This window comes from Artibeus jamaicensis, unplaced genomic scaffold (genome assembly GCF_021234435.1).
Source record: "Artibeus jamaicensis isolate MK-2021 breed Jamaican fruit bat unplaced genomic scaffold, CSHL_Jam_final contig_354, whole genome shotgun sequence".
In the NCBI taxonomy this organism is placed as follows: domain Eukaryota; kingdom Metazoa; phylum Chordata; class Mammalia; order Chiroptera; family Phyllostomidae; genus Artibeus; species Artibeus jamaicensis.
Genome location: NW_026521803.1, coordinates 17184707 through 17202024, shown reverse-complemented (window position 1 = coordinate 17202024; position 17318 = coordinate 17184707). Strand labels below are relative to the sequence as shown.

Below are 17318 nucleotides of genomic sequence, written 5' to 3'. Positions count from 1 at the left end.
ATGTTTCATATGCTCAGTTCTTCAGGAGTTGTCTGTTTTGATTAGTCCAGTGATGGACAAATCATTATGCATACACAAAGAATTTTAAGTGTTGCCCACAAATATTCAGTACTTCAATTAGTATCACCTTTGTATTATAAGGGACTTCTGTGTTTTCAGTAATGACTGGTCTTTGTTTTCTGGCAAAGGAATTTATAGTTCATTTTCAGATAACTCTACATATGGCATTTATATTTTAATTAAAAAGGCTGTTATTATGTCTGATTCTTATAAGCAGAAATTCATTATAAGGACACTTCTCATTTCCTTGAGATGTTCTCTTTCCTTTCTTCCAGGGTTCTTAAATAGCAAAATCCAGTTAAATTATGTGCTTTGGGGAGTTAATTTTTGCCACCATATGTCTCTAAAAATGATTTAATTTTATCTAATGCATATTTGCAGTGATATTTATGTTCTCTCCTGCACAGAGACAACAAGGACTTTAAAAAACATTAGTCTACTATTGTTTTAACACAGTAACACACAATGTTTGTATAATACTACAAAAATGTCTGTTTATTTAGATTCATTTTTAATACCTGAGCTCTATTGTTGCTTTTTAAAACTTTGACTTAGCAAAGCATCTTTATGATATATAAACATGGCTGATATAAAAATGTTACTGCCATGGTTCTTATTAGAGATTTGATTTTCTGATCTGATAATGTGGTTAGAAAATTTAAATCACAAAATTAATTATAATCTAAAGACTAATTTGAGCAATTATAAAAAAACTGTCTTCAAAGTTCTATTAATCAGTTTACATTTCCTATGCTTTTTCAAATGGAATTACCACCAATCTTCCCCTAATTCCTGCAAATTTAAATCTTGTGAAAATCTATATACATGTAGGTCTATCTTCAATTTAGTATAAAATAAGTTATACAGTTACTATTCAACAGCTATATTGATTATGTGAACTGATTGATAGAATGCCAAAATTGTTAGACAATTTATGAAGCCACTGGAAGTAGTAATTTGTTTCATATTGATTTAAGTTCTTAATATTTTATTTATTTTTTAATTTAAATATATATATTTTTTAAATTGTTCAAGTACAGTTTTATGTTTTTTACTCCCATCCCAGCCCACCCCCCCCAGCCCTGCCTCCTCCCTCCTATTTTCACCCCCCCTAGTTTTTGTCCATGTGTCCTTTATACTTGTTCCTGTAAACCCTTCCCCTTTTCCCCTGAAATTCCCTCCCCTCTCCCCTCTGGACACTGTCAGCCTGTTCTCTATTTCAGTGTCTTTGGTTATATTTTGCTTGTTTGATTATTTTGCTGTTTAGTTTCCTGTTAAAGGTGAGATCATGTGATATTTGTCTTTTACCACCTGGCTTATTTCACTCAGCATAATGCTTTCCAGTTCCATTCATGCCGCTGCAAAGGGTAGGAGCTCCTTCTTTCTTTCTGCTGCATGGAATTCCATTGTGGTAAATGTACCACATTTTATGGTAAATGTACCATAGTTTTTTTTATCATTCATTTACTAATGGGCACCTAGGTTGCTTCCAGCACTTGGCTATTGTAAATTGTGCTGCTATGAACATTAGGGTGCATAGGTTCTTTTGGATTGGTGTTTCAGGGTTCTTAGGGTATAATCCTAACACCGGAACTGCCGGGTCAAAAGGCAAATCCATTTTAGTTTTCTGAGAAAATTCCACACTGTTTTCCATTGTGACTGTACCAGTCTGTAATCCCACCAACAGCACACTAGGGTTTCCTTTTCTCCACAACCTTTCCAAGAAAAATAAACAAATGGGATCTCACCAAAATTCTTAAAATTTTAGATAGTTCTTTTGTTATAGGTAACATCACACTGAGTTACCTATATAACAAAAATCTCGTTCAAACAAGCCATTTTTCTATTTGAAATATAAATATTTTTTAATGCTGATCTTGTAGGCAAAATAAGTTCCTACACGCTCATCATCTCCTATTGTTGGATTGTAGAGCCTCTTGAGTTTTCTGTGTAGACATTCTTTCTAACTTTTATACCTATCTTTTTTCTTTTATTTCCTTATCATTTTGGCCAGTATCTACAGTACAATTTTAAATGGAGGTATTGATTTCTAACATCCTTACTTTATTTTTCCTGGAATTCATGGGAGTGTTTTTAAGTGTCTCTACTTTAGTAAAATACTTATGGAGAGTTTCTTATTTTTACCCTTCATCAGATTAAACAAATTTTTTTCTCTTCCTATTTCTAGATAATTTTGCAGTATTGATTTTTTTTCGGCATTGAGTTGTATCAACTTTTTGGGGACAATACTCTTTTCTTTAATATATTGATATGTTATGTTGCAGGAAAATATTTGTTGAGAATGAACCATTTTTAAATTATTGAATTTACAGAATTATTAAATTACAGTTCTTATTTGTTTTCAATGAAAATAATGAGCCCCAAGATAGTACAAACTGTATTTCATCCATCTAAGTTATTATTAATCACATTCTTATTATGAATAAATCATTTTCAGTTTCAATCTTAAACAAAATAGTGAGTTAGGAGGGCACTTTTACTTTTCAGTACGAAAGATGGAAGGTAAATTATTTCCTTGCTAGGCAAAGAGAGGAAGATAATTAATAATCTATTCTTAACTATTCCTGCAAAATTTGCCCCAAACTTCAGCAGCTTAAAACAACAAACATTCATTTTCTCACAAAGTTTCCCAGGGCAAAGAATCGGGAGCTGCTTAGCTGGGTATTTTTGGCCCAGGGTCTCTCACAGGCTGCAATTTAGTGCTGGTCAGGGTGGCTGTCATTTGAAGAGGCTGGAGAATCTGCTTTCGAGATGATTCACACAGCTGTTGGCCAAAAAATGCTTCAATTCATCACCATGTGGGTCTTTCCACAGAGCTGTTCACACAACATGGGAGCTGGCTTCTTCCAGCTCAAATGATCCGAAAGAATTAGAGAGGGAGAAAACCCCGGAGAGAAGACACCATTATGTGTGTGTGAGTGTGTTTGGGAAGTGGCATTCTAGCCCTTCTGTCATCTTCTGTTCTTTACAGGAAAGTGACCAAGTCCAGGCCACACTCAAAGGGACAGGACTGCTTCACTTTTCAAAGGAAGGAATATCAAATGATTTGAGAGCCAATTTTTAAAATCACACCTATAAATATTTTTTCTAAAACACAGTAAATAAGAAATATACTTCGTGTGGCCTGTCTTCTTTGGGATAGATACAGTACGCTTTACTTTATTCTTGTGTCCTTCTTAATGTAAACCAGAAAACTGTATGCTTTAACCAGGCCATGGAGAATGCCTAAAAAGGTGATGCTTTGAAATTTCTACTTTTAATGCTGAAAACATGAAAGACATGTAAGGAAGTATTTTGGTGTTAATTTGTTTGTGTGTAAGCCCTAATGTTTTTAAAACCTATAATAGGAATATCATATAATGTTATTTATTCTTTCAATTTTTACATGCATAACAGCAAAAAATAATATAAATCTAAATTTATATAATTAGAGCTTTCCTGTGTCATAATATATGCATTATAACATTTAGTATTAAATCCAGGTTTATGTGATATACAGGAGTTCGCAATGATCATGAATTTATATAGGCAAACAAAATAACTTAGATTAAAAACAAAATCCATATAATTCAGTGTTTTAAAGTGGGAAATGAAGACTCATTCTTGAATGTCACAACATTAATTTACTCTGCTTTACCGTCAAACAGTATTAAGCTTTAAAATATTAACAAATGTCATGAGAGCCTAATCAAATTTACAGAATGTATTTTTACCAAATGCGTAAATGTTTATCATATAGAACATTCACAAATGCTGAGCATTGTATGCAATGCTCCCATTAACACAAGATCACTAGCTCTCTGTATCTCACTACACCACATCATAATGGGCATTGGTTGGTTTTTTTTCTCTTCATGAATAGGTACAAAATGATCATTACCTCAAAAGAAGTATCAGTGAATTCTAACTTTGGGCTTCCTTCAGCAAACAACTCCAAAAGCAAATACTAAAGTCAGGCTTAGCAAGTCTACTACGAATTCAAACTGGTCAGAAACCATTGTCAGAAAACTCTTCCAATTCCTTTTCACCATTTTATTTTTTAATTTATTTATTTAATTTTTTTTGAATGAGTGAGAGAAACAGAGACAGAGAGAGATTCGTTGTTCCACCTATTCATGAATTCATTGGTTGATTCGTGTATGTGCCCTGACCAGGGATTAAACCTGTGACCTTTGTGTATAAGGACAATGCTCTAACCAACTGATCTACCCAGCCAGGGCACTTTTTACCATTTTAAATGGCTTGGAGTATAAACCAGCTGTTTCCTGATTCAGCTTTCCTGATAAAGCTGAATGTATCTTCACTTTCTCTTTCATAAAACAAAATTGAGGCAATGAAATTGAGGATCTTTTTCTGAAATGACTCTTTAACTGCTGTAATATGCTCCTTCTTAGTTCAATAAGAATATATCCATTCTCTTCCAAAATTCTTGCAATACTAGTTTGGGGCTAAACAGCTTCCCAATTTATGTTAATGGCTCTAGACTCCATTCTTATTTCGAAGTATATGGCAAGTCCATCAAGTGTGTTTGGGCCTCTCACTGTTCTTTTTTATTTCTCTACCACTTCTCCCTCATCTCTCCTCACCTTCTCTAAATTCTGTATCAGAGGACAGGAATGCAATTATTTTAAGAACAAATGATTACATTTCAGGAATGCAATCATTGGAGGGTTTCATCCCCCAAATACTGGGCTAATTGAGATTTAAGAGATCAAAAGCATTCCAATTTCTTTGGTTTTTCGAACTTAATTTCTGCCATCACCTAAAGGGTGTATATTTTTGTGTTTTTTCAATTACTTGGTTTATTTTTCCCTTCTCCCACCAATTAGTAGTTTCCCAAAAGCAAAAGTCTTATTCACTTCTTCATTTCTACAATTAAAATATTCTGAGTTCATTTTTTGAGTTAATGTCAGTAAATATTTACTGAGTGATCACTGCTGACATCTTATTATTGGGCTTCTACCATAAGCACTTTCTTAAAATAGTCGTCATCATAGCCAACTCTTTCTCAACCATCTTTCTGGCATCTTAAATCTTTTTTCTATATATTACTGTTTATCTTTTTTGTCTTTAATATGGATATGTATGTGTGTATATGTGACTTGTATTGGATGCAGTTAATTTTCTCCTTAAGAATTTCTTCATCTCTTTTTTTTCCCTTTCCTGGTTCTTTCTCCAGAGGCCTGTTGGCTATAGATTTCCCCCAAAATCTCTTTTTTTGAGATACTACTCTTTCATAGTTGATATGTAAGGAACTTTGCTACTTGAATAGCTACAGATAACACTTGTGTATGGGCCAATGTAAGGCCTTTTTGGCTACCTCAAGCTACAGTGCAGAAAACTGCATAAATGAATAAATGAGACCATGTACAGCTGCTTCTCCTCACTTAAGATGTGAACCTGGGAAACATTACCATTAGGTGCGCTTTCATTGATGAGCTCCCTTTGCCATCCCTTCTACATACTGAAGATCTCCCACTTGAAAAAAAAACTACCTTCACTCTAACATATTCCTCTAGAACTTATCTCTCTTGTTTACCTTTTGCCATATTTGTGGTATAATACATAGACTAAAGTGTCCTCACAGCTTAGTGAGGGTATTAAGATGAAGCACACCCTCCCCTCACTGACTGTCAGAGTTGTCAGAAAAATATTTTAATATCATATGAAACTATTAGAATTTTTATTTATATGTGTTATAGAAATAAAATTAATATTGCAAAAATGTCTCTTCAAAAAGTGATATTCCTCCTCAATTCAATAGCCTAAATTACCTGAAATGCCCATAAACTTATTCCAGATAATGCATTTCAGCATTGAATAAGCTGAAATATCTATAGTTTATAAAGTTATATTTGCTTTCTAAGTTAACTAATTAACCAAGAATAGAGGCTTTATTTTTCAGCACATAATGTCTGTGTGTTGCTTATAACAATGCATAGTGAATATAATGATGACAAAGAATTCACATGCAATAACAGGTAACTTTTAAAAATTCTTATTTGTAAGTAAACTGTTTTATTAAAATATGCATATAGAAAAGTGTACAAGGTATATGCATTGTTTGGTGAAGTTTTGCAAAGGATCCCTTACATGTAACCAGTGCCCAGCTCAATAAAAGAACATAAAATACTATATTTTGTGACATGTTTTATTCTGTTATGAAGAAATGTTTGATAAGAAATTTTGAGTGTTTATTATTATACAAAACATACTAAAGAAACCAACAAAAGCCATTGCCCACATTTTCAAATCCAAACAAGGTTTTAGTGACAGATATATTATATATAAGTATTTTAATATAGATTTTACCATTAATTTTATGAAGTTTCTTTCTCTGAAAATAATCTAATTATAACATTTCTGGATGGTGTCACTATGTTTCATTGTTGAAGGGCAAATGTACATCACCTTGACTAAACCTCTACTGTGTTTTTGTGTTTGCTTGGTTTTGCATTAAACTTCTAAAAGGTATGGAATGTCCCACAGGAGAAGTCTTCCTTTTTCTGCGTGGGTTCAGTGCTAAAATGTGTCACTGTGGAGTGCTGCGTCCCCTGGACTGTGGTGCAGTGAGATGTTTCCATGTCACATAGTCAGAGGGAGGCAGATTAATAGGGAGTTCTAGCTGGAAATTTCTTCCCTGTTATTGTTCTCCCTCAGCGGTTGATGGCTAAGTTAATTCTCTTTAGTTTTGTCATGCTCTAAAGCACACATTGCCAAGCAATGGTAAGCTTTATGAGGAAAAAAAGAAGCAATGGTGTCCATCAAAGTCTTAAAGTTGCATTTTTAAACTTTGGCTTGACCTGATGTGCCATTCAAAACAGCTTCAGAAGACTTTTTTTTAAAAAGAAAGGTTCAGTATGTCCCGAGGCTATCGGTTTTGAGTTAAACTGGGTGAAGTAGAAATATTTTACTCATCAGCTTTGCAGTCACAGAGTTTGCCTCAGCTAGAACAAAACTGCTGAGGCATTTAGAGAAAATTAACCCCCCATCCTGGCGGCCAGATGTGACTGGTTTCTGATGAATGCACATGAGTGGACTGAAAAATCAAGAGACTGTGAAATTCCTGTCAGGTCCGTACAGTGCAGAATGGGCTATTGACTGCTTTCTATATTTCCCTCCATCATTCTTCTTGAACACTGCCATTAATTTCCTCCCCTGCTCTGACTTGTGTTTTCCCCCCTCCCTCTCCCCTTTAGCTCTGTCAGCTGCAAAGAAGGGTACAGAAGGTGTGGCAGCAGTACTTGAAACTGGTGGTCCTCCACAGCCGGATGAGGCTGGCCAAGTTCCAGACAGACTCTCGGGAGAGCATTCACAAAATATTAGCTGTGCAGGTAGGTGATTGCAGGGAAGTAGGAAAGATCATTGTGATCCAGATTGAAAAGCAAATGATGGGTAGTGTGATGAAGCATTAAAACCATATCCCATCAGAGTTTTATAAATTTTTAACCTCTTTAATAAACTGAAATTGCATGAAGGATGAATGCAGTAAGTTAGCATATATACCATGCGTACTTTGGGGCAGAAAGGAGATTGAATTTATTTCTCACAAACCTCAGAATGGATTTTTTATAAATATGTTTGGTGTAAATACATATTTTCAAATCTTCAAGCTCTGCCAGTGACATTCAGCTGTTTAAAAGATACCGTCAACAGTAGCCTTGTGTTCCTTTTGTGTAAAATCTGCAGCAAAAATGGCACTCTGTTTATTTTATTTGTTTTCTTTCCCCTTCCATTTTGCAAGAAGCTCATCTCCCTAAGCAGGTTTGGAGGCAACTCTGTGTGAAAAATAAGCAATTTTGTGGTTTTAGATGCAGGTGAAATTTTAGTTTTTGTCCCAGTGAAAACTTTCAGTGGATCAATTATCTTAAATTAAGACTGCGATCTATATTAGAAACCTACATTGACTATGTGAAGACTGTTTTATTAAAATCATGTAAATATTTTCAAATTACTATTATCTAAGATGTGACAATATTATAAAACATGGCTGCCTAAAGGGAAGTACACACCACCTTGTTCTATTAAGAAGCAAAAAACTAGGAGTATCTGTTGTGCACAAAACAAAAACAATAACACATGCTCTTTAAAACCATAATTTTCATTAACTTGCAGCACAAACAATGTATGCTTCACCTAAATAAACTGAATGTTTTCCTAAATATTCTAATTAGATGTGCATGCATGAGGCTTTTACCACAAATAAAGAACAGGATTTTGTAAAGCACTTTCAAAGCTATTTCAAATTTCATTTTTCTGGTAAAACTTTTTGCTGGATTTTTTAATATAGCCCCTGCATATGTACTCCTCATAATTTATATAAGGGTTCTAGTGAAAATGAATAACAAAAAAATTAAAAGAATAGAAGAAATTTAAAGTTTTGAAAAGGCAGAGCTTAAAATATGTACATTTCATGGAAATTAACATACATATAAACTTGAATATGAGTTACAACTGTAGTATTTTAGAAGTGAGGAACATTTTTAAAAGTATGTTAACATACATTATATTAAAAATTATGAACTAGCTATAACCTCTGATTTCTTTTTAACTATTCAAAGATAATCTATGTGTTTTAAGTATTGTCTTAGAAAAATTCTATATTTCTGCCCAAATGTAAATATTATTAAAACTCTCACAAATAATTAATTCTCATTGTGAATTAGGATAATTATGAAATATTGAAAATGTTAGTAGAAACTACTAGAATATTGGTAAAGTGAATTTTCAATCCATAACTTTCAATAATTAATATTCTAATTTTGTATTAGAAATTCACCAATAATTTCTTTACCAAACTTGAGTTTAAATTATTTGTTTTTATGGCTATTATGGAAATGAAGAAGTAGAGAAGATAAGGCAGTATCGGTAGGAAACCTCAAGTATTCATCTAGAGACACAGCCGCAAGTCATGACTGTATTTGAGAAACTTGAGGAGCATAACTTAGTGCACTCTTTTCTTAACTGCATAGATGTCTTCAATTTAGAATATTTAACTTTTGGCTTTTAATAAAAATCTGAAAATACAATTTTCAGGATCTTGCCATAAAACAATAGAAACATGTGTGATGCTTTGGGAAAATAATCCTAAACTTTCAGCATGGAACATACTACCATGTATTCTGTATGCACATCCCCCCTACACCGCAGTTTTGTTTGTAGCAGCCCACACTCCCTACTTGTTGCAACCCTTCTTTCTAGAAGATTCTAAGCTCCACTGGGGCTTTCCACCATCAGTGAAATTAGTCCAATTCTTGCTCGGGTGTTTTTTATGGTGTATGGTAGCAAGACCACTTGTGGAATCTGAAAGTATTCTGTGCCTGTCTTGTTTTCAATGATTATGTCCAATTTTGAAAAAAGAAAACATGGCAATTTAATTTGTTTGCAGAGTGAGTCTCCAGGTGTCAATCTACTGTTTTACTCAGCAAAGGCCAAAAATAGCTTAACAGACCAGATGTTATTATTCTCTTCTTTCATATAATTTAATGGTATGCCAATAGTGGGAAATTATTTAATGCCATTTAATATGTAAAGCTGTTTGGTATCTTATTTGGTGGGAAAACTGGGCATGGACACATAATTTAAATGAGAGAATGTGATGCAGCTACAATATGGAAATGCAATCGTGGACTGCGTAAGCATGCCTATTTTGTCTTGGTAGAGGATATGACAATCCCCTGGCACTTTTTCAAAAGTTGAGTACATTTGCAGTATTTTATAGAGGTTTGGAAAGCATAGTTTAAGGGTCATATTGACACATTGGAGAGCAGCAGTGTAAGAAAGATCAGGGAAAGGGGGGAATATGCAAAATGTAGAATGCTTAATTATAGAAAAAAAGACTTCAGAAGGAACATTTAAAGAACTGTTAAGTGGAGGTCAGCATACTATGTATACTTATTATTGAGCTCTAGAGGGCAATACCTAGATCAGTGATGGAAGAGTTTGGGGGGGGGAGGGGTTGGGATCAGTAGAGATGCAGATTCTAACAGATGTTGCTGTCCAAACAAGCACTGCATGTGCTCAAACAGAAGTTACTGCACTGGTTGAGGAAAAGTGAATAATCTAAGAGCCTGAAGAACATCTTCCCCTGGAATGTTCCCCTGACCTCCCTCCTTGCACCAAACATCTGTACAAGTGTCTTTGTGTCCTCTCCCACTAGAATGAGACTTTCCCATTGGAAAGCACATATTATTCATTCATCTTTATCTTTCTGGCACCAACTACAGTTCTGGAAACATAAGTACTCAAAATATTTGTTGAATGAATTGATTATTAAGTGAAATAGTGAGTTGGTTTATTAAGGTTGAATGTGATAACCTCAAAGGTTCTTTTCAGTTCTAGGTGCCTACAGTTCTACAAGTTACTAAACAAAAGCATTCTCTGGGTGCTTTGCTAGGAATTTTGTTGGGACAGAAGTAAGGTGGTTAATCATGTCTGTCTGTCTCTCTGGCTCTCTCTCTCTCCCGCTCTCAGGCACACTCACACACACAATATATCAATACATACAGGGACAGCTCAATTTCCTGTATTCTGTAACTGTGCAAATGAAAAGAAGCCAGAAAAAACACAGGATAAAAATACAAAATTACTTAACAATGCACCATAAAAGAAAATCTTTGAAGCTCTGTGATCCTCTAAAGATAAAAGAAATTATAGAAATGTGGACTTTTCAAATACTTACATTTAAAAATAATATGAGCAGTAACATTAAATTGCTAAATCTTACTGGTTAATTTGAGATTGCAATAAAAAATGGTATTTTAATATAGTTACCAAAAATTTAAGAATATCTACTATCCCCAAACTACTAGAGTAGAAAAGTACCATAAAAATAGAAAGATTTAAAATACAGGAAGGAAGACAAGAAGACTATAAAAATGTACAAACTACACCCAAACATATTTGTGAACATAATAACTGTAAATGATTTCATTACACAATTTAAAGTACAGACCTACAAATTGGTCATAAAAGCAAAACCCATCTCATTTAGAAGAGATGGCACCTTAGACAAATAGAAAATGAATGAAGAGTCCAGGGAAAAAAAGGAATAAGAAGTTCTAATTTAAAAACAGAGAGAGAGAAACAGACAGACAGAGAGACTTCAAGGGAAAAAATTTAAAACACTAAAGTATGGGTATTGATAAAATATTAACTTTCTAAGACATGTCAATCATGAAGTAATTCACATGACAGCATAATTTCAGAATATATAAAGTAAGAACTGATTGAAAGCCAGAGGAAACTTTTAAAATTTATAATCACAAAAGGAAATATTAGCATGTATCCTTGAACCTTTTAAAAATAAAAAGGTACGACCATAACATATCAAATCCTGTGAGTTTTTACTCAACTACAAAGAAATTCAACTGTGGAAAGTGTATGAATTATCCTGACTTGTGTGGCTCAGTGCATTGGGCATCATCCCACAATGCAAAAGGTCACTGGTTGGATTCCCAGTCAGGGCACGTGCCTGGGCTGCGGGCCAGGGCACACAGTTGGGGGTGTGCTACAGGCAACCAACCGATGTTTCTCTCACACATCAGTGTTTCTCTGCCTCTCTTTCTGCGTCCATTTCCCTCTCTCTAAAAGTAAATAAATAAGTTTTAAAAAAAATGTATTAATATAATTTAATGTAATGACAGATTAGAGAAAGATTATGTGAGTACTGTATATATTCTAAAAAGCATTTGCTAATAAAAGCAACATAACTTTAGTGAAAGTCACAAAATAGATCAAAACTGCCTTATCTTGCTTAAAATACACCAAGTGGTAAATTACTGGAAATATTTTATTAAAATTAGGGCAAAAAATAAAGATTCCTGTTGCTGTCACTACTGAGCATCCATCTCTGTGGTGAAGCCTTAGGGGTAATAGATTAAGAAAAGTGGTTAAGCAGTACAGAGACTGTTGACTATATTCAAAAGAAAACAGCAACATACAATAGCCACCAGAAAATGAAATTTAAAATAGCTTTGGAAGTGCCTTACAAAACCTTTTTCTTTGTTTGTGGTAAAAGCATCACAAAGTGCACATGTAATTAAAATGCTTAGAAAGTACTTTTGAGTTGTTTAGGTTTGACATGCATTGTTTATGTGGCAAGTTGATGGAAATTATGGTTTTGAAGAGTCCCACACCAAGACACATCATAATTAAAATGCCAAAGGTTAAAGATAAAGAAAGAATTTTAAAAGCAGCAAGAGAAAAAAAGTTAGTTACCTACAAGGGAGTTGCTATAAGACTGTCATTTGGTTTCTCAAAAGAAACTTTGCAAGCTAGCAGAAATTTGCAAGAAATATTCAAAGTCATGAAAATCAGGTACCTACAACCAATATTGCTCTATCTAGAAAAGCTATCATTTAGAATTGAAGGGCAGATAAAGTACTTCCCAGACAAGAAAAAATTAAAGGAGTTCATCACCAAACCATTATTATATAAAATGTTAAAGGGACTAATTTGAGAAAAAGATAAAAACTATGAACAATAAAATGACAAAAATACATATCTATCAACAATCTGAACCTAAAAGAGAAACTAAGTAACAAGAACAAAGACAGAATCATGGTTACAGAGAGGATTTTGATGGTGGCCAGATGATAGGGGAGTATGAAGGAATGGGTGTAGAGGTGAGGAAATTAATAAGTACAAATAGGTAGTTACAGAATAGCCATGGGGATGTAAAGTACAGTATGGGAAGTGGAGTAACCAAAGAACTGATGATATACATGACCAATGGACATGAACAGTGGTGTGGGCACTGCTTGGGGGGGCGGTGCTGGGTGGAGTGGGTAAAATAGGAACAATCAGGACAACTGTAATAGCATAATCAAATATAATTAAAAATAAAATTTAAAACATTATGATTTTTAAGAAACATGTATCATTGCTTTTGTATTTTTATGCAATAGATACTTTTAACTTTTTGCTTTTTAATAGACCAAGGTACTATGTGCTTCCCTTTGGGAGGTCATGGTTCATAATATTTTAATGTCTTTCTTACATAATAGTAACTTAAAAATATTTAAATGATTTTAATAAAACAGTCTTCACATAGTCAATTATTGATTTCTAAAATAGACCATAGTCTTGATTTAAGCCAGTTGATCCACTGGAAGTTTTACTGGGACAGTGGTAAAATGGCAAACTGAAGTATAGAGTTCCTAAGAATAAACCTAATAAAAAGCCCAATCCCTTTGGAGAGACCTACTAAACAATACTGAAAAGATATAAGCCAAGACCTAGATAAAAGTAAAAGTATATTATTTTCATAAATGATACAATTATACATATGGGAAAATGCCATATGTTGAATTTTTTAAATTTTAACATAAAAAAATACATAAATTCAAAACAATCACACACAAAATCCCGAGAAGGCTTTTTACTAAAACTTGATAAGATAATTATAAATGCATTTGGAAGATAAAAATCTACAAGAATAGCTCTGACATTTTTTAAAAATAAAAGCGATTTTTAGGTTAGGGTCAAGATCTTATGATACTGGATAATAAAAAATCAAAAAGCTACATTAATTAAATTCCCAAAATGCAACTTCTTGCCAAAATTTGACAAAAGTAATTAGTCATGAAAGTATTTATTGTTTCCAATCTTTTCGTCTTCAGGAATTTGCAACTCCATGTCTATTATTATTTGAAACTCTTTAAAAAATTTTTGTATTTATTTTATTATTTTAATTATTTTATTGTTCAATTACAGTTGTCTGTATTTTCTTCCCATCCCTCCCCCTCACCCCCTCCAAATGCACCTCCCTCCCTTGCTCCCACCCTTCCCCTTGGTTTTGTCCATGCGTCCTTTATAAAGGACAGAAAGTAGTTCCTGAAAACCGTTCTCCCCACAGTGCCCTCCCCCCTCCCCTCTGGCTATTGTTATATTATTTTAAACTCTTAAGAAGTGAAGAAAATACACATAGTAGGTGCACCTGGTGTTGTATAATGAATGTAATAAAATAAATGCTTGGTTACCTTTAAATCATTTAATCATGATTCTTGCCTCAACCTTTAATGTATACATAAACACATAAACCAAAAGAAGAATTAAACAAAACAAATGTTGTAAATTAAAACCTGTAAAAATGACTACTATCGTTAAATCAATACACAAGTGCTGGCGAGGATGTGGAGAAAAGGGAATCCTTGAGCACTGTCGGTGGGGATGCAGACTGGTACAGCCACTATGGAAAATTGTGTGAAATTTCCTCAAAAAATTAAACACAGAACAATGTCTATTCCACAGCCCTGAAATCTGTTTTCCAAGCCTCTTGTACTTCCTCTGATAGAAGACGCCCCCCTATTTCCACCTCATGTAATGCTGCTCTTCTCATATGTATCTTTAATTACTCAGCAATCCCACTTCTGGGAATACATCCTCAGAATCCAAAAACACTAATCAGAAAGAATACATGTCCCCTATATTCATAGCAGCACTATTTACAACAGCAAAGATCTGGAAGCAGCCCAAGTGCCCATCAGTAGATAAGTGTATGAAAAAGCTGTGGAACATATTTACACAATGGAATACTACTTGGCTATAAAAAGAAGGAAAGTCTACCTTTTGTAACACCATGGATGGACCTGGAGATTTTTATAAGTGAAATAAACCAGTCAGAGAAAGACAACTAGCATATAATCCCACTTATATGTGGAAACCGATTAACAAAATAAATGGACAAACGAGATAGAAACAGCGGCATGGATACACGGAACAGACTTACAGTTGTCAAAGGAGAGAGGGGAATGGATGAAAGAAAGGGAAGGGATTATCTACAGAGCATATATGTATAACTCATAGACTCAGACAGCAGTGTGGCGATGGCCAAAGAGAATGGGGGGTGGGGACTGGGTGGAGGTGGGCAAAGAGGGGGAAAAGAGGACATCTGTAATAATCTCACTAATAAAAATAAAGAAAAAAGTCATGGTTAAAAATAGTAAATAAATAAAATAAAACACCAAATAAATGAGCCAAATTTTACCAATATGTTCTAGTATATGTAAAATCAACCTTCCATCCTCTTCCAAGGCCAACTATAGTTAAGAATTAAAAGCCTCCCTTTTTTGCTGTGCCCATGGACCTAGTGCCAGCCTGCAAATCAAAGAGTTGCCAGTTTGAGTCCCAGTCTAGGGCACATGCCTGTGTTGCAGGCCAGGTCCCCAGTAGCAGGCGTGCAAGAGGCAACCACATATTGGTGTCTCTCTCCCTCTCTTTCTCCTTCCCTTCACCTCCCTAAAAATAAGTAAAAATATTTAAAAATAGTAATAATAAATAAAAGCCTATTGTCAAACATCAATTCAGAGCTAGAAAATTGTGGGTGAAAGAGAATTTACAAGTTCATTTCTTCTATACCCCTACCTTTAAGACTGACCGTTGCTTTATCTTTCTATGGTAAAGTATGCTTTCAGAATTCCATTTTGATTGATGATGGAAATGTAAATTTTTATAACATTGAAACTGATTTTACTGTGAACTTACTGAATACTAACAGAATACATATAGTATAACATCATGATCTTTGATCTTAAGCAGTTTATAATGAAGTTGAAGACTATCGATTAATTTCAAGACACATTTATGGGGTGGGGGTGCCTACAGTCATTTTTTAGGAGTCCAAAGGCGGAAGGTGGAATCTATGTCTTCGAAGAGCTTACAATCTCATGGAGGAGGCAGGCACAATACAGGATGGGGCAAAAGTGGGTTTACAGTTGTTCATATAGAAAATAACAGTAATTAATATATAATAATGTAAGAATAAAGTACGTTTTGTGAACTTACCACTGTAAACTTTTGCTCCATCATATATGTCATGTAAATATAAATGATGGCAACAAGAGGAACACTTATCCAGTCTGCAAATATAAGGTCAATTTTCTAAAGGGGATAATTTTTAAACTAAATCTTGAAAGGTGAGAAGACATCAAAAAAAGTTAAGCAGAGGGTTATGAAAGAGAAAACAGCTGGAAGAAATATGTATAAATAAATAGCACAGTGCACAGTATACAGGGAAATGACAAATATGATATTATTAGAGAATAAAAAATACAAGATAGGGAACATCAAAAATGAAGAGGTAAATAAATATACAATATATTAGGGGAAACCTAGTTACATGGTTTAGTGTTACCAGGTATAGACAGTAAACTTCATGGTTGAGCAGGAAGTGGAGAGAGCTACTTAGGCCTGAATTCAGGATCATACCTTTGTAAAAGAGATGGGACTTGAAACAGGCTTATAGGAGTAAGTCACTGAAGATACACAGAAGAAGAGGAACATTGTATGAGATGGAAATAGGGGAGCACCTTCAAGCAGAGGAAGTATCAGAGACTCGGAAAACAGATTTCAGTTCTATGGAATAGACATTGTTCCTTGATTTTCTTTTCTCTCTTTAACAAAGCATTTATTTGGTCCTTAGTATGTGTTAAACATTGTCACCAGTGCTTTATATTTTAAGTCATTTAATTCTCTAAGAACAAGAAGAGATGCTATCATAGTGTCCTGTTTTATGGAAAAGGAAATTGAGACACACAGAAATTACATATTTTTGCTACAGGGTACCTGCTCTTAAGCACCATACTAGGGCAATTTTCTGTGTCTCTGCTACTGGGATTAGATAGTCTCAGAGGAAGATGGTGGAAGACAAAAGATGAAGGAAGGTATTTCTTAAGGCCACAGATAACAGGTCAATTCATTTAGATTTGATATTCCAGGAATGCATTAAACATTCAGTAAATAATTCCTGACCACTTTTCAAACCAAATGCTGAAATTTGAGCGTGTACTTCTTAGGTATTTCTTCTTGTTGAGAAGGAAGAGAATTATACCTGGACTAGTAATAAAATTGACATAAGACTAGGTTAATTGGAGGAAAATCAATTTAATAAGTGTGTATGGGAGAATCATAATATGATGCTCAGATCATAAAATGAAGCTTAAGGAAATGATCCAGCCAGGCACCTTTTATATTATTTAGACAAAATAATAATAAATTTGTGAGAAATTGATAGGACAAAGACTAGTGCTCATTATAAAGGAATCTAAACAAAGTTTGTTTGTTTTAGTAAGAAATTTAAACAATGTAGTAAACTAGAAAAAAGACAATAAAAGTTGATTATACAGAATTTTTGGCTCTCAGTTGTTTAATTCTGGTGATAAAGGGTGTCCCCTAGGTGCAGTGAGAACACCTTCCACATAGGAGGTTTAGTCACTGGGTCCAAGGGGACAAAGAAG

At 34.1% G+C, this 17318-nt stretch overlaps 1 protein-coding gene across 1 annotated transcript in view; it reads left to right on the top strand.

The window, feature by feature from the left end:
- CCDC178 (coiled-coil domain containing 178) overlaps positions 1-17318 on the top strand; it is a 327320-nt gene that overhangs the window by 294862 nt on the left and 15140 nt on the right. The window contains exon 21 of the mRNA XM_037154533.2: positions 7281-7415. Within this exon, the coding sequence (XP_037010428.2) occupies positions 7281-7415 (135 nt within the window). The remainder of the gene's footprint in view (positions 1-7280; positions 7416-17318) is intronic.